Source organism: Mytilus edulis, chromosome 6, assembly GCF_963676685.1.
Source record: "Mytilus edulis chromosome 6, xbMytEdul2.2, whole genome shotgun sequence".
NCBI classification, from domain to species: Eukaryota; Metazoa; Mollusca; class Bivalvia; order Mytilida; family Mytilidae; genus Mytilus; species Mytilus edulis.
The window spans coordinates 44891546-44918208 of NC_092349.1; the positions used below are offsets into that span (position 1 = coordinate 44891546).

Sequence of the window (26663 nt, forward strand, 5' to 3'; positions counted from 1 at the left end):
AAGATCAAAGTAGTGAGGCACAACCACTTCCATCATCTGACCTGATGAATGTATTTGATAACGAGCAAGTTATCGGAAAAACATGGTCAATAAAACCACGTAACAAAATTGCGATATCAATTATTACCAATAAAGCTTTTATGGCACTACCAGCTGAAGAAACTTTACAGACAAAGGCAGAGTTCAAACCTGAAAAGACGTTAAAGTTTGACATAGAATCAAATCTTGGAAGAAAAGACAAAAACAAGACTCACCAAAATAGAAAACTCAAAAATGTCATTTGTGAGATGATTGACCAGGGCAGTGAAAGATTCTGCAAAATGGAAATAGACCACAATGAACAACTGTACCACTTTCTAGATGATGCAATAGATACTGTTTTGAAAGAACAAACATTAAAGAATGGAAACTATGAAGATGTCATTGATGATCTTGTTAAAAGAGAAGTACAAGATGAAACCTACATTAAATGTGATCTGTGTGGAACTTTAAATTTAAAAAGAAAATTTGTATGTTCAAATTGCCGTGAACGAGAGGGTTTGAAGATTGCTAAAGAAAAGAAGAAGAAAAATAGCAATGCTCCCTTTTCTGTTGATAAACCAGAGCATCCTAAGATAATTTTTGAAAATGATGATGCCGAAGAATCAAATATGACACAGGTGCACAGTGAAATGACACAGTTCAGTCATATCACCTCATATCATGATGGAAAACATGAAGTCGTACTGAGTGACCCAGTTTTTTGCAATCCAAACAGTATTGCTACAGTGGCCAGAGTGCTGAAAAAAATTGGTGAAGAAAATGGTATAATTAAGTATGGTGGAACAAAACGCCATTGGACCTTTGTATGTTGTGATGGTCTTCCATACATGATAATAAAAAAACTGAAAGAAGAAGCTGTTGTATGTGCCATTGAAGGATGTGGAAAATCATTTTTGTCAATGGACAACTACTCCAACCATACCACAGAAATCCATCCCACTGTTCAAAGACGCTTTGTTTTTGAATTCGATTGGTTGTATGTAAGAATAGGTTCGGGCCATTATGAGATGAATTTAATAAAAGGATTTTTTGAACTGAATTGGATACCAGTCTTGGAAAACCTTTGTCAAACTATGGGATTTGAGTCTGATTCAGCTAAAAATTTTGCTAAGTCTTGTAAAGATCACCACAAAAGCTGGCGCCTCTTACTAATATTTCATTTGGGAACTCTTCAAGAGTTGGTTTTGCCTTATGTTAGACACAGTATGCTCACAAACAAAAAACCTGATGCAAAAGGATTTTTAAAATACAGTTCTGAAAATTATACTTCATCATCCTATCCAAATTTTACATACATGGTGGACCAAGTTTGCAAATATTCACAAGGAATAATCAATTTCAGAATGGCAACCCGAAGAAATAATGCTGATCTTTTAAAAAGTGCCAAATACATGACCAAGGAAATCTTTCATGGTAGAAATCATCCAAAGTACCAAATGATAGAGTTGTATGATTCCATTCAAGATCGTATGATGCCTGATGATGTAAGATCTCTTAGTGACAAATACTCATCAATAACAACAAGTGGAAACCCTTCCTTAGGAGAAGACTTCGACTTCATTCTCGAAGAAAAAAACAAACAACTGAAGTCCTGGATCCCAAAAGGTGTGCCTTCTGACAAAATCTGGCTCACAGTTTGTCGCAACAACAAGATTTTAGAAATGATAAAAGAGCATTGTTTAAAACTGTTCCAGATCAAGTCTGAAAAGCAAGATATGGGCAAGGCACGATCACTTGGTATTGATGATGCTATTGTTGTTTACAGAATGCTTTTAAGGAGAAGTGACTATTTAGGGAAAAAAGGGGATCATGTGTCAATTTCTGGAATAGCCCTTGATGAAGAACTTACAGATTTTTCTAAATTAGCCCTGACAAAGAGGATTCATCTTTTAAAAACTGAATTTTTAGGCCTTCCAGTTCTACCTGAGCATTGCAGTTTTCGTCACCCAGTTGCAGTCACCCCATCTGAAAAACAGAAGTTTCAAAGCACCAATAGCATGACAATTAAACAACTGCAGCACGAAATTGAAAAACTTTTAGACCAGATTGAAGATAAATTTCAGTTAGATTATCATAAGGAATTGTATCAGCAGGAAGTTAAAACAAAAAGGAAAGCAAAGCTGGTACATTTCTTAAATGAGCTCAAGGTTGTAATGGATGCCCAAGAAACCCATAGTATGGATCTTGCCACATTACTTGCTGAATAGGTACCTTTGACTTTATAAAGCATGACCCTATTGTAAAATTCTTGTGCATGTATTTTAATGCTTGAATACATTGTACTGATGGTACTTATGCATGTTCTATTTCTAACTAATAACTGGTTGAATTTCCATATTGAATAATACTCCTATTGACCATCATGATCATGATCATGCATATAATGAACAGAGTTCACGATCACCGCCTGGTTTTAAAAAAAAATAAAATATATATCATATCTACTTAACATATGCTTAACTTTTCCTTATAAATATAAACATGTACTGTATTTGACCCAATAACCACCCCACGCATTGCATTTTCTAGAATGGAGTGTTTCAGAACATTGAAACATTGCATTTTCTAGAATGGAGTGTTTCACAACATTGAAACTCCCAAGTCAAGAGTGTCTGCATTTAAACTAGTACTGTGGCTAATGAAAAATCACATGAATTTCAATCTTTTCAATTTTTTTTTCCTTAAACTTGAAGCTACAGAAATCTAAAGTAAAAAAAAATCTATTTTGAAAATGACAGGTTAAATGTGCAATTTATGAAAAAAAATAGTGTTTAAAAGGGGGGGGGGGGGGTATTAGGCCAAAAACAGTACTAAAAAACATTGTACTTAACTATATTTTCTGTGTTGGACATGCCATTATAACATGTGTGTTGATTAAAATATGATTTTTCTTTGTTTTAGAAATTGACCTCATCAGCATGGACATATTGTGCATGTTTGTGATTGTGTTCATGATATGTGTGCTTTTTTGTATAATGGAGAGGAGGTGCAAACTCAATTTAGAGACACGAGCATATCTGCAGAGAAAATGCCGTATTAAATTGAGAGCAAGGTATTTGTAGAACATGAAGAAAAAAAAACATGTAGCAAATTTGGCCAAATCATCATGACTTAAAAACTATTTGATATAAAGTCTTAAAATTAAACCCCCAACAGTGTTTGAATAAGATACATGTATTATCAGTCTAAAGTTAAGACAACATTCAAACAAACAAGGGTGTTGGATGAGAAACCTTTTTTTATATGTGTGTGCATGCAAAACAAATTTCTTTCATAGGTGCATGTTGTTCGAGCATATGCATGATACATGATATGCATGTAAGCTTAAAATGAGAATCTTGATTAATTTATCATGCATGTTTTGAATTTCTAAACCATGTTAACTGTTATGACAAAGGAACATTTTTTACAGCTTTTTATGGCTAAATTTCAGTGAAATATAGTGTATTTCTTATCATTATGCCAAAAAAGTTGACATAGAAATCAAATTTCTAACTCATAAGCCAGAGACAAACTGATAAAGCCATTGGAAAACCAAGACAGGCAATGTTTCTCCATAAGTTACCCAACCAAATACTTGAAATACATAAAATGATGAATTAAGATTCATCATAGAAAGTACATGCCAACTTTGTTAAATAAAATGTGAAAAAAAATCACTTACCATGCCTACCTGCAGAACCAAGGGTATTGATTTGTAAACTTATACATGTAATAAATGTAATGTCATAATAAAAAAGAAAAAGAATATTCATTGTGATCTTTGAAAATTATAGCAAATTTAATTGCCCTTCTAAAACTAAAATATATTTTGAAGTTAATACACAGCTTCTAATACATATTGATACTTGTATATCTTCTTGTAGCTACAGAGGACAACAGCACTAATTATAATGACACAGGAACTGTACATAGAAAACTCAAACCAGGAACTTTCAAAACTTACATAAATTTAGAGGAGGAGAGGAACTGCAGAATAAAAGCATTAAAGAAATCAAAAAGTAGGGTAATGAATAAGCTAAAACAACTGGCGGTAAAACTGGAAAGGGAACAAACCTATGAACCTTTGGATACTTTATTTTTAATCAGGAAGAAAGGGTCAAAAATTATACAATCGTATGGATATGGGGAATTGAAAAGCAGATTCATGGAGGGATTGCCATTGACTGATGAGGTACCATATGGCAAGAGGAGGAAGAAGCCAGCAATGCCAGTGGTCCAGAAAGATGCTGTAATAGAGCTCCTTACACCAGGAAAGGACAACTTCAGTTTTGGTGTAGGGAGCGGCAGGACACTGGCTGAGCAACAAAAAAGCCAACTGGAGAACCTCCAAATTGCCATTAATTCTCCGGATGTCAATGTGTAAGTATCATTCAGAGAGTTATAGAACTAAAGTCCACTCAAACTGAAAACAAATCTGCTTAGCAGATATTATTTCTATTTATTTGTGATCAAATATAGTAACTTATTATTAAGCCCAGTAAGATCAGAGTATAAGATTTTTCTACATGTTAAAATATGATAGTTACTTATTATTAAGCCCAGTAAGTTCAGAGTATAAGATTTGTTTACATGTTAAGATATGACATCAGATGCCAAGTGATGAGATAATAAATAATTATATTTTACTCCACCAAACATGCCAAAAGAATACTTTTACGAAGTTTGTTGAATACATTGCAGTATCAAATGTTCTGATAAGAGTTTGTTTTATTGGCATGAATGTGATTTATATTTTTCCAGACAAGTCCTCCATGAATCACCATCCCCCCATCAACCACAACAGATTGAACCACCACAACAGATTGAACAACAACAGACACAACAGATTGAACCACAACAGACACAACAGATTGAACCACAACAGACACAACAGATTGAACCACAACAGCATGAACATGATGAACAGCATTTAGCACAGCAAAGAAAAACAGCCAGGAAAAGGCTGTACGAAGAATCTTTTAAACAGAGGTAAAAACTCTCATAAAAACATCTCTTTAGGTGTAAAACCATTAATTCAGAGCCCCTTTGCTTTCTATGTTAAACTCAAGTTAATTTTGAGTATTTATGGCTGCTTTGTATTAGGCTTGAATGATGTAGCAGTCATTTCACATGTTTCATGTCAAAACTATACCTTATCCTGACTTGTGCTGAAAAATTCGACATACATTTAATTAATGTGCCAATAAGTGCCAGCTGAAAGACGCCTCCGGGTGCGGGAATTTCTCGCTACATTGAAGACCTGTTGGTGACCTTCTGCTGTTGTTTTTTTATTTGGTCGGGTTGTTGTCTCTTTGACACATTCCCCATTTCCATTCTCAATTCTATTCTTTACCTTTAAAATAAGGACTAAATGTAGAAATATCTATGGATTTTAAATTGATAAGTTGTACATAATAAAATAAGCTGAAATTATTGATAGGATATATAGTTCCTTTTCACATTTCAAGATGTTGAATTTTAAAAAATGACAGAAAATGCTGACTCAGACTTTAACCTTATATATTAATAATACATGGTGATGGGTATCACAGTAACTTTTCACATTATAATTCTCAGTTACAATTGTCTGGGTGGCGGGTTCTGACAAAAACTGCCTGCCAATCCCCCACCCCAAATACATTTTTCTCTGGAAAAGCCCTAATGTAATAAGTACATGAATGTTGGGGTCTGAATTAAATTAAGATTTTACTTTGTAGGAAACCAACCACTAAAGCTGTATGTATCCCTTCCAGGACGCTACCAACCAGGTAACATATCTCTATATCACTAGAAACATTACATTTATACAACAATTACGCAATCTACATTATAAGGAAGGCAATTAGAAAAGAAAAAGATAAGCAAAAAAGTGAAAGAGTCAATGTGCATTCATAGTTGGTCTACTAAAAGTATATTACTTTTATCATGTTTATCATATAATATTATCAAATTATCTAAAAGCAGATGACGTCATGTAATGAATATCAGGATATTGTAAAACGTTTTGAAACAAAAGATATCTGTGATAATTTATTTGAAGTCAAATCTTCAAATACATTATAATGTCATTAAGTTGTCAAACAAACAAAAAAGTAAATTAAATAACAAATAAATTGTTGATATTGTCAAGAGACAGTATGATATCTAATATAAGGTTCAACAATTCTTGTGTAAAAATTCTTTTCAGAAACTTTAAGACACAACTCAAAACTTGAATGTTTCATGAGTTTGAAAAATTGAAAACAAAACATTACTTGAACCTGCCACTATTTAATTTCTGCATTGTTCTGTTGCCAAAAATTATCATAATTTAGAAATTTCATATACATTAAATTTATTTACAGGGGTGCTTCTCGTGGCAGGCCACAAGTCAGAAGGGGTAAAATCGGAAGAGGTAATGGAAGAGGAGGAAAGGGACGAGGTGGTAGAAAGAAGGGCACTTAGTAAGCACATAATATCTTCTTAAATTTATATTATACATTCTTACACTGAAACTCGTCTAAAAAAAAAAACATGGTAACTTTTGTCACCTATGAATTAAAGATGTATTTAGTGGAAATTAAAAAAAAATGGAAGATTTGAAATTCATACAAGTTTGAAATCAGTAATACACTAGAGTCCAAACATCTGGCAAATAATTACAAAACCTTAACTTTAAACATCCTTAAGACATTTCACTTGAATGGTTTATAAAGTTGTATTATGTTTTCATCAATTCATTTTAAATGACCAAAATTGTACAATTTCTTATTTTTTACAGCATCCAAAGTAGCAGTACTGAGAGTAGCATGAGTAGTGAAAGTGACAATGATAAGACCACTATAAGCAGTCATGACAGTGACCATAGTCCTGTTATAAACAAGTATGTAGCAGTATTTGGCTTCAGTTTCATGAGATATATGTGTAATATACACCTGCTTTAAAAAAAAAAAAAGGGGGGGGTTGTAAACTCTTTTACCTCTGTCTATCCATCTATTTGTCGTTCCGTCAGTCCTTTCTTCCCATGAACATGATGAATATTTTTGTCACATTTTTCTCAAGAACTACAATACATGGATTTCTGAAATTTGGTTTCAGGGCTCATATAAGTCTGCTTTACCGTTTGATGTATTTTCAGATTCTTTACAAGACAACTTCCTGTTTACCAAACACTTGTATGATTTTACTCATAATAGTTAAGTTGAAAATTTTCGTACCATTTTTCTCGGGAACTAATTAAAAGGTTGCAAATAGCCACTCCTACAAAGTCGATAAGTTATCAAAATTGGTTAACTTCAAGACCCAAACATATTTATGAAAAGGTCATGCATCTAAATCTTATAACTAGTTTCAGTGGAACTGCAACAACTATTTTCGACTTCTGTAATAGATCTTTTTTGTCTTCATGGTCTTTAACATGTCGAATTTGAAAGTTAACATGATGTTCTTTAATATTGGTCACAAGTTTTGAATGTAACTGTTTTCTCTTGTCAGAGTTAACAGACAAAAGGATAAGAAAGCAAAAGATCAAGAGATGGTAGAGAAAGAAAAACATCAAGAGAAAGAGAAGGAGGAGAAAGCAAAAGATCAAGAGATGGTTGAGAATGAAAAAGATCAAGAGAAAGAGAAGGATAAGAAAGCAAAAGATCAAGAGATGGTAGAGAAAGAAAAACATCAAGAGAAAGAGAAGGAGGAGAAAGCAAAAGATCAAGAGATGGTTGAGAAAGAAAAAGATCAAGAGAAAGAGAAGGAGGAGAAAGAAAAAGACCAAGAGAAAGAGAAGGAGGAGAAAGAAAAAGACCAAGAGGAAGTAGAAAAAGATGTTACTGAAGAGAATGCTATTGTGCAAGAAGAAGAAGAAACACATTACGAAGAAGTTCTACCTGATGACAGGTTTGTGACAAATATGAAGAAAATATATATTAATAAACAATGAGATAAATCTTTAAGTAACGTGAACATATTTTATATTTGAACAATTAGGTGAAAACGATATTCAATAAGCAAAAATAATGAACTCAAAGAAAAGTTTTAATTGGAAAGTCTGCATTATTCAAATGAAACAAAATAGAATGATTAAACACATCAATGTATGGAAAGCAACTGACATATTCTTTATTTTGTACAGACATTTCTTTGCTCATAATGGTGGATTAAACCTAGCCAAATCTTTTAGTTGACAAAAGTCTAGTAGCACACAATTATATTAGCAGATTGTCATATTGTAGGCCAAACAAACAGAAAATATAATTATGAATGACATTACAACCAAAATTGAACCTAACAGTAAGGATAAGAAATATACAGACAACTTAAACAACACTATTACAAGTACAATGTCGAATATATTTTTACATCACATTCTCAATTTTCAAGAAGTGATAAAACAAAAACCACTTATTTGTCTCACCAATAAACTTGAGAAATTTGTTTAACTTTATTTTATTTTTTTAGCTTTTCATATGCTGCTACACTTACAGAAGAATTGGGAAATCCCATTGTTCAGGATCTTTTGCAGCTGAAGGTAATAAATCTACTAAAAGTTTCGTTGTATAATGCTTATATCAACAGATTAAACTTTTTTCTACTCCTATGGCGAAGAAGTTGAAGGGGACTTTGGGTTTGCACTCTGTCCATCTGTCAATCCAACAGATCAGTTTTTCACACTTCTTTTCTTCATGTTTGAAGATATGGATTTGATATTTAATGTATCATTTAATCATGAAACCTCTATGGTGTTCCAAAAAAGGACTTTGACTGAAAAATGAACACACTATGTATGTCAATTACATAATTTTATTTTATCCTTCCAAGAAAGGAAAAATTGACTTTTATTGTTTTGCTTTCTTTTTTAGATGAATACTGAGGAAGGAATTTTAGAATTTGACATGAGTAAAGGTAAGGAAAACTAGACAATAACCAACAACAGACATGCTGAACCAAAACAATGTAAATCATTATAATATCATATTAATTATACAATAGTACTTGTATAATGACACAAAATTTGAACTTATACTACAAAATGGTAAATGTTCTATCCATTAATTTGATTAAGTTTTCTTGATGCACACCAGTGTCGTAAAAAAGAGATATACATCATACTTTTAATCATCAAAAGTCTTTGAAAGTGTAGAAGATACTAAAATTTTGTTTATCATATTCTGAATTTAATTACATATAGTTTGTTTGTGGTAGTAGGAGGACCAGACATTTGTATACTGTGAATTATTTTATTTTGGTAAAAAAATAGTCATTTTTTCTAGCCTTTTAGGGTTAGCATAGTCAACATATATTTATAATTATTCAATTACTTTTCAGAAGATGATATCAAAATTGGGCACTATGTGGCTGTGGCCTATGAGAGCGAATGGTTCGCTGGCCTTGTTACAGAAAAGTTGAATGACACCTTCAAGATAAACTTTCTAAAAAAAATTTCAACAGGAAATGACTACAAATGGCCATCAAAGGAGGACACATCTTGTGTGAGACGAGAATTTATATTCGATACAAACGTAGAATTAACTACAAAAGACTCATATGGCCGGATTTGGCATATCAAACAATATAAAGAAATTCAGGAAAAATTTCTTTCTTTTTGCCAAAAATTTTTTATTGATTGATGTCCCTACATGTTACTGACTAAGAATTTTGAAGGCTTATGGACGTACTTATGCATAAAGATTTACTTATTATGTAAAAAATTATCCCTTTCTCAATATGTTATCAAGTGTATACTAGTGAAATATTAACTTTAAATTTTTTATAAGCACAACAAAATTCTGATCTCAAACAATGATTTAATATAATTAACTTTTAGAAAAAAATGTAATATTTTTTCTGTCTATTCAAAATAACATAAATAATCAATAGTGTATGAAAGAATGAACTATAGCTGGTAGTGATTAGCATGATCTGACCTCCATAAGCCTTGAAATTTCAACACAAGTCAAATATTACAACTTTTATTCAGAAATGTACTTTAATGTATATGTTCATGCTGTTGTTGTTCAGGTGTTACAAGGTTCAATGTCAACACAAGTCAAATGTTAAACTTTTATTCAGAAATGTACTTTAATGTATATGTTCATGCTGTTGTTGTTCAGGTGTTACAAGGTTCAATGTCAACACAAGTCAAATGTTAAACTTTTATTCAGAAATGTACTTTAATGTATATGTTCATGCTGTTGTTGTTCAGGTGTTACAAGGTTCAATGTCAACACAAGTCAAATGTTAAACTTTTATTCAGAAATGTACTTTAATGTATATGTTCATGCTGTTGTTGTTCAGGTGTTACAAGGTTCAATGTCAACACAAGTCAAATGTTAAACTTTTATTCAGAAATGTACTTTAATGTATATGTTCATGCTGTTGTTGTTCAGGTGTTACAAGGTTCAATGTCAACACAAGTCAAATGTTAAACTTTTATTCAGAAATGTACTTTAATGTATATGTTCATGCTGTTGTTGTTCAGGTGTTACAAGGTTCAATGTCAACACAAGTCAAATGTTAAACTTTTATTCAGAAATGTACTTTAATGTATATGTTCATGCTGTTGTTGTTCAAGTATTGCAACAATGAACACAGTTTTCCAATGTCAAACCTTTCTCTTCATCATGTTTATGCTTAAAACCTGGAAATTTCATTGTAGTGCTGATTAAATATTTTATGTTAGTGCTTCACCTTCAGAACAACACTTTAGTGCTTTTTAACATTGAATATAACATTTAGTGCTAATATAATTGGAATAATCCGTAATGCATATCACAGGACTACAAAGCTACATACTGGTTCTTTGTTTTATTTTAGATATTTTTTAAATAATGCCTTTATTAAACAGAATTAAGATTTGATGTTTTGTCTAAGACTTTTTTAAATTACTTTGACACAATTTGACTGAATTTTTTTGTTAACATATTTTTATACTCAGGTTTTTGTCATTTGTCAGTACTTGTATTCATGATATTATGATTTTGTCTTTGTTGATGTCTATTTTATTTTGTAGTTTCTGATCCAAAACCTTGCTCAACTGTTTCATGTATTTCATGTATCATATTTGTCATTTAGCTGTTTGATTATGTATGTCATTTAAAATACTGGTTCTTCCTGGTTTCAGTTTTCTTTTGAAAATGTATATAAATATTATGAAAGTTTTTATTTTATGCATGTTATGTAGTTTATTTTAGCAGTGTTAGATTACTGCATTGTAATATAATTTGTTTTCATCAAGTTATTTAAACAGGTCAAATGTGGTCAGTCTGTTGCACTCAAAATAAAAAAAGTCAAGATTTTATTTTAACTTTGAAAATCCATTATTAATAAGAAATAAGTGAAAATTGAGTTTTCTACATATATTCCAAAAATTAGAACGAAAGACATGAAAAGAGTAGAAAATATAAAAAACCTTATTCAATCAAGTGTTTTCATCCAGTTAATGAAACACAAACATGACAAATAGACCTATTAAAACAAGTCTTAATATTTCTGGACAATGCCAAGGAATCCCACTTTTTCCTTTGTTTTTCTTTTGATTTTATTGAAACATAAAAATAAATTTATATTAATCATCCTTCTGATTCGGAAAAGTAATGTGTTAAATAAAATCACTAAAATTTGTCTGTAGTGCTACCTTAACAAGGTTACTATAACTTGTTAAAATATGTTTAGACTAGTATAATGCATAATTGTTCTGATTCTTTATCAAGATTTATTTGATCTTTTGTTGTACAGTGTGCCAAGTTAACATATAATTGTTTTAAGTTGTTGTTATTGTTATATGTACATGATAAACCTGTAGTTTGTATGATAAGATGTGATATTGCCTGCTGATTGCTTGATCTCATTTCTGTTAAGAACTATTTTGGCCCTACTTTATTAGCTGTTTGATGTCTTCTTTTAAAAAAAAAAATGGGTGAATTGGGAATAAACAAACTTGCATCAATTCCAAAACCCAACCTGTAATAGATCTTATTTGCTGTTATATTTTTAAGAGGGAGAGGGAGTATGTTTTGTATATATTACTTTTATGCCAAACATACACCCCTACTATAGTAGAGGGGCATTTTGTTTTCTGCTCTGTTGGTTTGTTCATTCATTCTTCTGGTCATTTTCCTGTCTCACTTCAGTTGCATAGTTTTTCATAAAATTGAAGTCCAATCAACTTTAAACTTCGTACACATGTTCCCAATATAATCTATGTAGTCTTGATGCCAAATAGAGATTATTCCAATTTCACCGCCCACAGTACATGAAAAATGAAAGTACCTTTTGGGGAATCAATGTGCTATGGACACATTCTTGTTTCATTAAATTTCTATGGTTGTACAAATAGTCATGTGTGTGAGGAGTTCTACTTATTCAGATTGATTTTCATCTATACCTGCTGTATAAAAGTTTGTTCCCAGTGAGAATGGAGAAATACATTTTAAGTATTATAATGTGTTGACTGCTTAGCTGTTAACATATCACTCATAGTCCCTGTATCACATGTCTCAATAAAATGATGTGCAATTTTTAAAAGGAACCTCTTTCTGATTTATTTTTAGAGTATCATGTTTTGATAACAATGTTTTAATCTATGTTTTTGTATGTATGTTATACAATGGTGCAGAAATGATATTATTTTTAATTGAACTAGTTGATTAGAAGTTAAAAAAATATATGAAGTTCATGGGTTTAAACATTTAAACAGAAGTTCCCATGTTTTTTATATCATATTTTAGAGTTAATTGTGTTGAAAATGTTTATACTTTGTTTTTGATATGTACATACATGTTTTACAATGGTGCTGTAATAATACATTTTTGGTTTTTAAACCACTTGGTTAAAAATAAAAAGTTAAAAGTTAATTCTTTTGTTATTATTGCCTAATAACCATAACTATAAAATATAGTACTTTGCAGAGACACAAACATTCTTTCATTTTATGAAATATTTTGAGATGAGGTTATATTCATTAATGCTTTGTCCACTCATTATAATCTTTTCACCTGAAGCAGCTTTTTTCCAAAAAAAGACTTGTACTAGTCATAGACTAAATTTGACTTCTTCAGGTCCATTCTTGTAATTAGGGGACATAATCCCTACTGAATAATAAGTAAAATATGTACATTACCAGCTGTACAAAAATTGACTTGCAAAAGTCATTTTATGTATTGATTGAGATTTGACATAAATCGACTTGTTGAAGTCTAATTGCGATATATGAAAAAAGAGAGATAACTCTTGTGATTTACTTAAATTGACTTGCAGAAGTCGAAACATGTTTAGACTTGTATGTGTCTGAGCTCTGACTGATATTTAAAGTAGATCCGGCCCCAATAAAAATTATATTTATAAGGAATAAAAAGGAAGATGTATATAATAATGTAAAAGCTGAACCGTAAAAAAAAGTTGGTCTTTGACGAATATTTTCATTGGATGAGTATAAAACAACTATGTTGATTACGCTTTCATTATCAGTTTTCAAGATTATTGGGAATAATTATAATAAAGTACAAATATAAAAAAATTAAGTACAATCAACAGTTATCAATATATTAATCAGCATTGTTTTCAGTTGACTGTATTAACGAATAGTTACACAAACAACGGCACAATAAATTACATGTCGTTTTGGTCTTTTGTGGATAGTTGTCTCATTGGCATAGTTTTCTCGTTTGAATTGTTTTACATTGTCTTATCAGGGCCTTTTATAGCTGACTATGCGGTATGGGCTTTGCTCATTGTTGAAGGCCGTACGGTGACCTATAGTTGTTAATGTCTGTGTCATTTTGGTCTTTTGTGGATAGTTGTCTCATTGGCAATCATACCACATCTTCTTTTTTATATGTAATACATGTATAACCATAACATCAAACAAAAGATAAAACTCTAAAGAACTTTTTATAGTTACGTAAATTTCATAAATAAAGATTTTTATTGAATTAAGTGATTATATATATAATTACTAGTGGCATTACCTTAGTTCATAATAATCAGACAATTGTTAAATAAACAAACAAAGGTCATGAACAATGAAGGTATGGAATAATTTTAACACTCACAATACATAATTTGTTGTAATTTGGAATTATTCATTATTTTATTGGGCCGGATCAACATAGGGCTGGATTGACATGATTGACGTAGGGCCGGATCGAAGTGGGTCGGATTGATTTGGGACGGTTCAGGTCTTTAGTGTATCCCATGCATCTTTTGTCTATCTTGACTCTTGTAATTATTCTTAGATATTACTAATTTTACATTGACAACATTTCCTGAACGCCTAATGATTTTCAATTAGATTATTCTATAATTAATTGCAGAGTTTGTTATGAGGTACAAAAAATGTACTAAAAATGTGTGTTTATACATGTCAATACAATCACAATAGTGCATGAATTTACAATGTACACTACACATGCACTAACTTAAACGAATTGACTATACAATACATATACATCTCTGTATGTCAAGCTATAAATCAGTATTGTACAATAAGTTGATGTTATATTTATATCAGAGGTATTTATTCCGTTATTGAGTGTTCTGTATATCATCATGATCATGTATATAGTTTAAAATAGCATGAAACTTTTTGTTTATAGTTTGGACATATAGTGAGGTTAAAACATTTAAATCAAATTAAAAAAAGTGGCTTTGTTAAAAAATTTGTTTCATTTTGATTGAATGTAAGTACTATATACACCTAATAGAAAAACAATAATATGGAGTAATCCATCCATGACACAAAATTGGTCCATGCACAACAAAAATTCCCGCACACTAAGACACAAAAAGCAAAAGAACACTTCACCTCACTGCAAGTTGTAGACTGCCCCTAGCATGTATATTGTATAATCCTGTAGAAGAACAAATGTTTTCTTTCTTCTTAATTTATTTTCCCTTTGTCATTGTTGGTGTTCAGTAATTCTTCAAAATGTTAGTTGCATAATATTTAAAATTACATTTATACATGTACAAATGATGTACATGATTTTATCATGTTTATTGCAAAAAAACAACAAAAAAGCTACATCATTTTATAACTTAAAAAATATTGATTATGTAGTAGGAAAGGCATTGTAATCTTACTTAAGTTTCCATTGATCATTATTTTCAGCTGGACTTCAATGTAAAATTAACAACATATAATAAAAATACTGCTGTCATGGCTGTATATCAATCCAATGCATATATATATACTTTTATATCATCAAATCTTCATAATTATGAAAAGTGTAACCATTTTAATTGTATGTGTTTAATTTTCAGGAATACAAGAATGCCTATGAACCATCCCACAGGTTAGTGTGCCACTATTGTTTAGTCCAAGGAACTTCTGAAAGAGTTTTTTTTTTTAAATCATTTATGTTTAGCAAGTTAGAAATTCTGTGATTTTGTAATTTAAATTTTTAAACAGTTAGCTTTAGATTATTTCAGTTTTCAGTTATAAATGTATATGTAATAAAGTTTTGATGTTCATGACCAACAATGACCAACATTTCAGTGTTCAGTGTTGATGGCTGTTCAAAACAGTGTGGGGTTATTAAAAAAATAATACTAAAGATGCTAAAAGAATAGACATTTTGTAAGAAAATAGAGACCATGTATGATAAAATTGAAAATGGAAATGGGGAATGTGTCAAAGAGACAACAACCCGACTAAATAAAAAACATATTCAATATACATGTATGATCAAAATACCAAGTTTAGTGATTAATTTGAACTACTTGATAGATAATCATTAAAGAAAAACAATTCTTACTTGCAGCAAAATGCTACTTGAAATAAGTGATTTAAGAAATTACTCATTTAGGTAATTCCCCTGAATGTTGTATATTTACTCAGGCATGTCAGAAAGGCTTGTCCTTGTAGTTTGATTAAAATGTTAATCAGACAACAACCCAACAACACACAACAAACAAAAACCTCTACAGGTCATCAAATATTCTTCTGGATTTTGTGCTATATTTGTTTACACAAAAATAAGACAATTTTACTTTTTGAACACCAATACACATGACTTGTTTTCCTTCAGGTAACTTTGGAATGCAACAGTTTCCACAACAACAATATGTTCAGCAAGGAATGGTGAGATATCCCATAATGCAGAATACAGGTCACATGATGCAGTCACATGGTCAGATGCAGTCACATGGTCAGATGCAACCACATGGTCAGATGCAGTCACATGGACAGATGCAACCACATGGTCAGATGCAACATGCTCAGAGAGCTCCAAACATGATGTTTCCTGGACAGGTGATGAAGTTAAAGCAATCTAAATAAACATCCTTCACAAACTTAAATATTTCAAAAAAAAATTATGCTAGATTAATAGACCACTTTCAAGTTTGTCCTTCACCAAAAAAAAGTCGTCAATTATGCATGTCTTAATAACGTCATTTACCAGATAATGGGGATCTCCTGTATCAGTTAACATTATTAACATTCATCGAGCCTCTTAGTGATCGTCATTGTGCAGGATAAACTAGAAATAATGTTTGTTCCGTATGTACTTAATTACAATTTCCTAATGATAGCAAGGCTGATTGTCAATTATGAGAATTCAATTTGCCAAATAATTCATGCAATATAGCATCATAGTTTTCCAAGCACTTGCTCAACATGGGAACAGAAGTGTTGATGCACATAAAAGGACAAATGATGTTCACTAAAACCAAAGTTTTTGACAAAAATGCATTGAACTCGAAAGTTGTCCATTGATTTGATGCAAATTTTAGTCTTAAAACTATCTGACAAATGTACAAGTCTTATTAATCGAACTGATCATCACTGGTATAAAAACACACATCTAAAACCAAAAAATGATGAAGATTGTTTTTTTGACATGTTTGAATGTATATACTATATGGTTGAATAGGCAGTTTGAAAATTATATACATGTAAGATAAAATAATGCCTAATCACAGAGAGGAATCAAGCTGAAACTTCAATGTTTTTATTGTTTGTCTGCATGCCTCAGTGTGATTGTTGGACTAAATTATGACAGTACATGTTTGATTTCTTACCAGATTTATATTATTGATATTACTCCATGTCTTTGTTATTCAATCCATAGTTGTGGTGTGATTGTCAGATTGCAAAGAATTCTACACAAGTTGGTGCTAGGGGCTGTCTTAAACTTGTAGCAAAATGAGAGTTTGATTGCTCCCTGTTGAAGGCCTTACTCTGTGACTTTGAGCAGAACAACAAGAAAATTATGTTTTTTTTTGCCTTTTGTGTTTTTTGTTTTGCAAATATACTGATTGTATAATCATGATAATGAATGGATATTCAATATTCTTTCTTTTCTATTTTATTTAATCATACATTTGAATTTTCAGATGGGGATGAGAGGACCTGGTATGGCCCCACCTCCTTACAGACCAACAGCTTTAGGGCAGCAATACAGGGCAAAGTATGTATTTTGTTGAAGGAAAGAGACTGATAGTACATAATTTTATAGTTACAGACTTTTAATTTATTTTTAATATTATGTTAAATTTTGAAAGAAAATATTCATCTTTTGATTATCTAATTCCTCCTATAGGAGTTTGGGCAACCATCTTGTTATTTTATTTGTTAAAAATAAAGATTTGTCACACATTTCTCCAGGCCTGCTGAAAAACATGTCTTCACATTTGTCCAAAAGGCTTTATACTGTGATGAGTTTAAATGTCAGTGTTATTTTTGGATCTGTCAGACACAAACTTCCTGTTTGCTAATACTTTGAATATTTTGATATTTTAAATGGACTTTGAATTATCACTCAATTGGCCTATTCAGAATTTATTGCATTCTGGGTAGTATTTTCTAAAACGTACACCATCACTTTGTGATTGGTTTAAAACATTCTTTACAATGGAAATTCAACCAATTATTTTCATTTTGTGTACAAACAATAAGATTACCAATAGTCCTTTAGATTATGTTTTAGGTTAGAATTGAGATAGGAAACCGAGAATGTGTCAAAAAGAATGTGCAACTTTATATTTTCTTTAAAAAAAAAATTTCAGTAATCCTCCAAGACAACCCATGTCACCAGAGAGTATGAAGAAAATGGAGAAGGAAAAGTTTTATTTAGAACAAAAACAGAAGCTGAAGCAGTTCCATACACAGTCTGTTGATGCTAACAAATTGATAGAAAACATGTTTGGTAAAACAGAGAAACAAAAAGTCAAACAGAACATTCCAGGTTTGTTTAGAAGTACACTGCATCTAAAAATGCTATTAAAAGTAATTAACTGGTTTTTATGAGCTGCAATTTCTCCAAAACTGCAAAATGACATAACTTTATTGTATATATATGGCATTTGTCTGTAATATATTGTACTTTCTTAATTTGTGTAACAGTTTTTAATTAATTCTTATTTGTAGTTTTTAAATTTGGCTTTTTTTTTATTCAAGAGTATGTATTTACTCTTTAATACTGTAATGATACAAATAAGAAAACATGGTATGATTACCAATGAGACAACTCTCTACCTGAGACCAAAAGTTGAAATGATGTAGAAATTAGTAGCTATAGGTCACAGTTGGGATTTTGAACAATGTGCAAAACCAATACTTATAGAAAGCTATGATTTGTAATCTTTCAGAATCAAAATTAAGTCCATGAAAAATGGAATAAAGCACTTAAACTTGAGAAAATAGTTCACTTTCTTCTTTCAAATTTACAATAACTACACCTTATACTTAGCTTTATACCGGTAACCAGTTTTACACAATTCCTATATTTAATTATGTTAACAATTGACCCACATTGAATTTTCAGTTACATAACATGTATATATGTCACAGTAGATCAGTAGGATATAGATCCTGAATTTTTTGTATAAATGTTACATAATGGACAAAAGACAGGACCAGTTTCTATTCTGTTTCATGGACTCATGTCAACAGAAATGAGTTATCTTTTCTCATTAAATAATATATTTTTAGCTCCTGAAGAAGATTTTAGTGACAGTTTTGGTGACTTTATTGGTGGACCATCAGCAAGTATGCCCACTCAACCAGAACCTGTTCATCCTCCAAAGGAAGAAGTTGTAATTACTGATGACCTGTCCACAATGGAAACAAGTGGTAACCAGTCACCAAGAGGAGTTAATCAGCAACAAAAGGTTGAAAAGAAAGGTATTCAATGATTGACTCTGGAAGAATAATAAAAGAGTTTTCAAAATATGAAATTAAACTTGAAGAGACATTGTAAACATACCAGAATTACTGTTATTGTGTTGTCCATTAGGCAGTAACTTAAATTTAAGTCCAAATTGATTTCAAATAAAAAAAAGAAGTTTTATAATATTTATGGTCTGCCACTTACAGTAAAACAAACATAAAACAGAGTTGTCCCAAGTCAGGACCCTCTGGCCTTTGTTAGTCTTGTATTATTTTAATTTTAGTTTCTTGTGTACAATTTGGAAATTAGTATGGCGTTCATTATCACTGAACTAGTATATATTTGTTTAGGGGCCAGCTGAAGGACGCCTCCGGGTGCGGGAATTTCTCGCTACATTGAAGACCTGTTGGTGACCTTCTGCTGTTGTTTTTTCTATGGTCGGGTTGTTGTCTCTTTGACACATTCCCCATTTCCATTCTCAATTTTATTAAATATATGAAAATGGTTAAAATTGTTACATGTACTATCGTTAATTTAACATGTTTTCATACAAAATATTGGCTTTGAATGAAGTTTATAAAAATGCTTTGACATAGAAACATTGCATTTAAGTAGGAAATTATATGAGTGTACCTTAAACTGCTAGTCAAATATAAAAATTTAGTGGTGTACTGTAGAACATGTAGAAGGCATATAAACATACAAATGTAATATTTTTAACTTGTAGTTGATATCAATACAATGATGATGGAATGTTCTGATCTGACGGCCCCAGTCAAGGCTAAAACTTTCCATAAACCAACTCTGAAGGAAGTTAACCCATCACATCATGGTCATACAGCAACACAACATGAAAGTAAGCAGGCTAAACAGTGGAAGCAGATGAAAATGGAAGATTTAGGGGATATGTTTGTTGTAGAAGGTAAGGTCAAATATATTATCGCTATTTTACAAAATTTTCATTTGATCTTGCTGACTGATAATTTTCTTTCTAAGCGAAGTTGATTGATATGAAAATTATCGCTAGAAATTAAGGACGCACTTGTCCTTAATCATGAAATTAACAACTTCGTCATAGGTAAAATAGGGATAAATCGATTTTCATTGGTCATCTCAACTCGATTGCTTTTCTCACTTTCGCCATACCAGCTCAAGCGAGAAAATTAATCGTGTTGAGATGATCAACGATAATCTATAATTATACAAACAAATCTTGGTCCAACACAAAATATGTTAAATCACAAATTTTTCATTTGTTATCTTCTGATGTATAACATTATAATCAATGATGTAAGATAAGGAGATGTGGTAACATTGACAATGAGACAACTATCCATCAATTCCAAATGATGTATATTTAATTAACTAGAGGGCACCATATGGCCGTCAACATGGAACAATACCCATTTAGTATGATTAGCTTGAAAACCTATACCCTTAATTACAAAAATGCTACATGTAAATAAATAAATATTTTTTTCAATATCAATTCTGTTGTATATTTTGACAGAATAAGATCAGAAAACAGTGCACAAACCACTGCCATGACTGCACATAATCTTAAAGATGAAACAATATGAACTCTAACAAAAATTTAGGTCAGAAGGGGGAGGGTCTCTGTTGTACTGGAAGGATAAGAAAACAGATACTACTTCTCTGTTGGCACCTGCTGTGTTGCTCCTGGTACTTTAGTTGAATCATTATATTTAGATAACTTTTTTTCTTGAAAATGGGATTCTATTAAAAATATGTTCTAAGGTTGGTATATGTTTTATTTTTGTTTATGCCAGGACCAGCAATGATACCAGAAGAGACAACACCCGATAAAACAACACCTGATAGGAAAGATTTAGGACTACCCCACTGGTGTAAAGATGAGTCAAAGATACCTGAGCTATATAAACATGTACTGGAGGCCAGTGTTGTGTAAGCTTTTTATGATTTTTTTTTCACAGAAAGTTTAAGGGCTGTTCCAGAATGAATTTTCAGAAGGGGGATAGGGATTGGAAGGCACTTCTGTTTAAGGTGGTACCAAACACTACAGGGAGATAACTCTGTAAAGTCAGCTTAACGCTTTAATTACGTTGTCTTGTAAAAGGAATATTAAGCTTCTCAATGATCAAAATTGGTGTTTGTCAAATTGCTATATAACCAGTGTATTTTTCTGACAAAACGGTTGGTTCAAATTTTTTGATTTTTTTATATTTTTGTTGTCAAAGTACTTTGACAAAATTTTATGAAAATTAAATGAGCCAAATTAATTTTAGTTAAAGCGTTGGGTACCACCTTAAAATTGAGGGTTGGCTATTATTCTAAATGGATAGGTTAAACAATTTTCAGATAGAATCATAATTGAATGCATAAAAAGTGCCTCATTACCTTCACCTTTCAACTTTGAGTTTGTGAGTTGGACCTTCACTATCGGTGAGCAGTTTTTGACTCAGAAATGCCAGTTTTCCTGCCAAAGAATGTGATGTTCCCACAGGATACTCAAGCTCTTTCTACCAATAAAAATTCTCTGTCATGTTATAGCTATATATATAGCCAAGGTTGGTGAAGTGGTACTTAACACCAACAAACAAATAAACAGACAAAAGCTTTCCATGCTTATAGTCTATTTAAAATAAAAGATATCAAAAGTATATTTAATTCAAATTAATGGATATTTGATATTCACAAAAAGTTGCAAAATCGTCATTGGTAAGAGGAATGTGTTTGCCAAATATTCAATACACACCATTCTATTGTGTTCCCTATGGCATGTATGCTTAAGAGTCAATAAAAACCTGAAAATACAATTTTATCACAAGTTACTTTTGTAAAATAAATTTAACTTTTGTTTATTTACAGAGAAGATTTGATACAGACAGACCGTTTATATCCTATACTTATACTGAGTGGTCTACCTAAGGAGGTTCTAGGTCAGATCTGGTCAATGTGTAATAAAATGACCCCTGGTCAACTGATCAAAGAAGAATTGTATCTAATCCTAGGATTTATTTTTCTGGCACAGGTAAGACATGTTGAATGAATATCTATGTAGTTTCTATAGCATATATTGCAAAAGCAGGGTACCAGTAATTGAGAAGAATCTTTGATAATATTTGTTTTTCACATGTTCAGTATTTTACTGATAGATGGACTATGTTGCTATCTTTTAAAGAGACATAAGCTTCAAAATTTAAGCTCATTAACTTTCAAACTCTCAAATTTGATTTGATAAATACTAAAATTTAATTAAAAACTACAAAGTTTATAGAAAATAGTTCACAATGCTTGGAATTATTGATATAAAGTATCAACATTTCATGGGTATTTCCCACTGAACGCCATCAAATTAACTATTGATATGACACACCAAAAGGATTGATGGGCATATGACTATTTTATAATTATAGAACACACCCGCGAAATCGCGGGGAAATATACAACTTGTGAACTGTTGTAGGATGATGTTTGTAAATGATAATTATGTATGGAGATTGGAGAATTTCATAAAAGGTATCAAAAGCCCTCTCCCTTTTTCCAAAGTTCGAATTTGTTCCCTTTTTGTGAAATTCAACTATTTTCGTGTTTCTGGCCTCAGACCACAATCATTCTTCTCCTTTGCTATAATGCATCTTTTGGTAAAAGTCAAATTAAATTTAAAATTTGCACCGCTTCAAACATGAAATAAATGTAACTACTTATATATAGATCGTTATTAGTCTAATAAAATATGCTTCTAGGACAATAGGATCCATCAGTGCTTTTTCTTTTGAGAGCCTTATTAACCTGCCAATGGTAGGATATGAACATTGTATAAATGACTAAGACCGACTAAGGGTAATTTGAGGGGAGGGGGTGTTGTCGGAGGGGTCCTGATCCGGAAATCTGGGTCTTAAAAACATGAAATCCCGAGATGCAGATTTTAAAGAAATTCATATCCCGAAATACCGAAATCGAAAAATATATTCCTGGATCCTGTATTGATCAATCCCCAAATCCCGAGCTTAAATACACCCGATCCCGAAGTCCCGAAAAAGGTCCTGCCTCCCTCTAGTCTCTACCCATTAATTTTTGCCAAATCACTACTTCCACTTTCAACAATAAATTTTTATGCCCCATTTATGTGCATTATGTTTTCTAGTCTGTACATCCATGCGTTCTTTCGTTCGTGACGTCCGTCCGTCTGTCCCGCTTCAGGTTAATGTTTTTGGTCGAGGTAGTTTTTGATGAAGTTGAAGTCCAATCAACTGGAAACTTAGTAAATATAGTACCGAGGTGGCATCTGTGTACTATGGACACATTCTTGTTTCCACATGTTTTATTTATTTTTATATATATGCAACTGGTATGACCCCTTAAATAGTAAACATTCAAAGAAAACAGTAGACAGAATACAGAATGGATCTATATATTAAAGTAGCATAATCGTAGTTTACATGTAGATAAAACGCGTAAAATAATAATTGTCGAAGGAGGTATAATAGTTGTGTTTCTTGCGATCTAAACACCATGATATGGAGAACGCTCTGATTGGCTTATTTATTTTTTCGATTTTTGTTTTCTATCATACGATTGGTTGTTTTCAACCGGAAGTCTTATCTATGACTTAAAGTCAGTCTGATGACGGAATCAATATCCGGACTCCTTTTTTGTCGCTTTTCTCCAAAAATAACTCAATCTGAATAATCATAAAAATGGATGACAAATGCGACTATGCATGATACCTATAGAACACAGAGGCATGGTGTTTAATTAATAGTGGAAGGAAGAGAAGCGACACACAAAATGAGGTCTTCTCGTTTAATAGTATAGATGAAGATAAACACAGGTAAACATCAAAATGTAATACTTGAATTATGTAAATTTGATAAATGTTAAAATGAATGACAAATGGTATCCAAGGGACCCTTGTCCCTTAAAATTGTTTTAAATTATTGTTTTTATTTTACAGAATCAGCAACCACTTAGTATTGAGTTACTGCATAGGATACCTCATGCTCCCAGTCCATTCTTAGCCCCACCTCAGCATTCTAGTCAACCCAACCAATTCAGTCCTGCTCCTGCTCCACTTAATAATCAACCTACCACCAGTCAGACGTCAAATGCTCAACCATGCCAGCCAGCAGGGATACCATCAGGTGTAAATACAGTAATCAGTCAGATACCACCATTATCAACAGTAACTTCATCTGGGCAGATGACAGTTGGCATGACAACTAGTGGTAGTCAGGGGCAGATAACTCCTATTCCTAGTCTACCAGGACCTTTAGCTGGTCCCAACACAGATAGTTGGCATTCACATAATATAGGGGCACCAGTAAGCCAGGGAGCTGCTGTTAATCAGACAACAAGTGGTAGTAATCTCAGCATGGGTGAGGATGATGACTTTGCTGATTTTCAAGAGGCTCCAAAAATAACAAATGGTGAGTGTTTAAAACCCCTTGAAAAAAATATAGTCTTATACACAAGCTTTGATGGTAAAATGATATCATCTCCAGTCTTTTATAATAATCACCTTATTATGACTTGTGAGCAAATGCTTACTGTAAATTCAGAAATTATTGCAATCATTTATTATTATTTTTTCTTTAATATATGTTTAAAAGATGCATAATAGGTCCTCTTGTTCTTAAAAATGGAGATTTGAAATGTTGGTACATATGGATGTTATAACAAATATGAATTGTTGATATACAAAATTTCTGCAATGGAATAAAGTTAAATCTTTAGTAAAGTGACCTGAAATATGATTAATATTTAAACAAAATAACTGACGTATAATTCATTTTTAGAAATTGCTAAAGTGAAAATTACCAAACCAATTGCAGCCAAAGAAAAGAAAGTGAAACCTGTGTCTGCTAAAGAAGACAAGAAGGAGTGAGTTATAGATCCATGGATTTGGAATGACAAAATTTGAATATTAGAGCTATTTCTCTTTGTTGTCTTTTTTGTAGAGATGAAAGGGGTTTTACTATCTGATAAGAGATCAGGGATGATTCCACTATATAGTTTAGGGCCGCTTAACGGCCCTTAAATCGGCCAGCGGCCCCCCAAAAAAATGTTTGAAATATAAATTCCCAATTCAGGAAAATAAAACAGAAGTCGTTATTCCGGAAAAGTTTCCGTTACTGATTACAGCAAGTATAATTGCGTGAACCCCTGAGTTTGTCGTTAAAGCGTAGTAAAATCCGGATAAGAATGCTGACTATGATCGCATTTTATTAACAAACGATTTAATTATGTCAACATGAGGTAAACAATTTTGGCGGCCGGATTCAATTGCAGTTAAAATGTTATCGGAGTTTTTGGTCTCGTAAAAGTAGATCGCTCAGCAGGTTGATCAAAAATATGCTTTTTGTCAAAATGGGTGTCAAAACAGACCTCGGCAAAGAGCAAATTCAAGTTTTCAAATTTTGATATAACATATTGATGAATGAATTTTAATGGTAAGCAGATCGCTCAGCAGAGCCGGTTATATAATTTGATTAAAACTTGTTTTGTAAAAGAAATTATTTTATATTTTGCACTTTTTTCCGCAAAAGACAAAAGTTTGAGCGTTTTTGAAAATAAGTTGATGATAGACCATTCATGAAATGAGACCCCCCCCCCCCCCCTAAAATACGATGTCATCATTATGGAACTGTTTCAAAAGATATGAAAATGATCCAAATAATTTTAAAGTTCACTGGTTCAATTGCTTTAAATATCTTATCAATTAAGTATATATATATATATACTTTTGTAATTGCTTTTCTGAATTCGACAATTGGCCAGTTCTATTTGAAATACATTTAAATCAAGGTAAGTTTATAAAGATGATCTGTTGAAAAAATACCCAATGGATGATTTTTTTTCACAGGTTAATATGGCAAGCCGTTTTGCTATTTAATATAACTTCAAAATATCTCATAAACTTTATAAGATATCTTATATAATAGTTCATTAGATATTTGATATAGTTTGAAAGATATCTTATAAAGTAAAAGTTTATAAGATATCTTATATAGTTCACAAGATACCTTAAATACTTTATGAGAAATCTTATAGTTTATAAGATATCTCATATAATTTTCTTTATCAGATATCTTATAAATTATATAAGATATCTTATAAACTATATAAGATATCTTATATAAAGTATATTTGTAAGATATCTTATATAAAGTATATTTGTAAGATATCTTATATAAAGTATATGTAAGATATATATTTTAAAATCGATATTGGATATCTTCTATATTATATAAGATATCTATTTTATATAAGATATCTTATAAAAAATATTATTTATGATATCTTATATATTAGAAGAAATAGTATTAGAGATATCATACATAAATTATAAGATATTTCATATAATTTTCTTAATATGATATCCAATAAATTTTATAAGATATCTTGTACAAAACATATTTATAAGATATTTCATATACTTTAAGATATCTTAAATAAATCTTATATGTTATATGAGATATCTTATATATTACATAAGATATCTTATATATTATGAGATAATTTGAAATTCGAATAAATAGCTTAACGGCTTGCCATAGGTTTATGTTAGCT

The 26663-nt window shown here is 31.3% G+C and overlaps 2 protein-coding genes across 2 annotated transcripts in view; both read left to right on the forward strand.

Moving 5' to 3' along the window:
* Window positions 1-26663, forward strand: part of LOC139527738 (synergin gamma-like) — a gene marked incomplete in the record, with an annotated part of 53688 nt that overhangs the window by 10705 nt on the left and 16320 nt on the right. The window contains 10 exon segments of the mRNA XM_071323380.1: window positions 15259-15290; window positions 16026-16249; window positions 17335-17408; window positions 18007-18185; window positions 18932-19123; window positions 19837-20031; window positions 20900-21035; window positions 21960-22122; window positions 24049-24520; window positions 24890-24974. Of these exon segments, the coding sequence (XP_071179481.1) occupies window positions 15259-15290; window positions 16026-16249; window positions 17335-17408; window positions 18007-18185; window positions 18932-19123; window positions 19837-20031; window positions 20900-21035; window positions 21960-22122; window positions 24049-24520; window positions 24890-24974 (1752 nt within the window).
* LOC139527735 (glutamic acid-rich protein-like) lies at window positions 2872-12851 on the forward strand. Its single transcript, XM_071323376.1, has 10 exons — window positions 2872-3094; window positions 3909-4404; window positions 4786-5013; window positions 5742-5792; window positions 6369-6467; window positions 6785-6886; window positions 7498-7896; window positions 8458-8527; window positions 8859-8901; window positions 9325-12851. Exons 2-10 carry the CDS (start codon window positions 4052-4054, stop codon window positions 9624-9626), a joined length of 1647 nt encoding a protein of 548 aa, XP_071179477.1. The 5' UTR covers window positions 2872-3094; window positions 3909-4051; the 3' UTR covers window positions 9627-12851.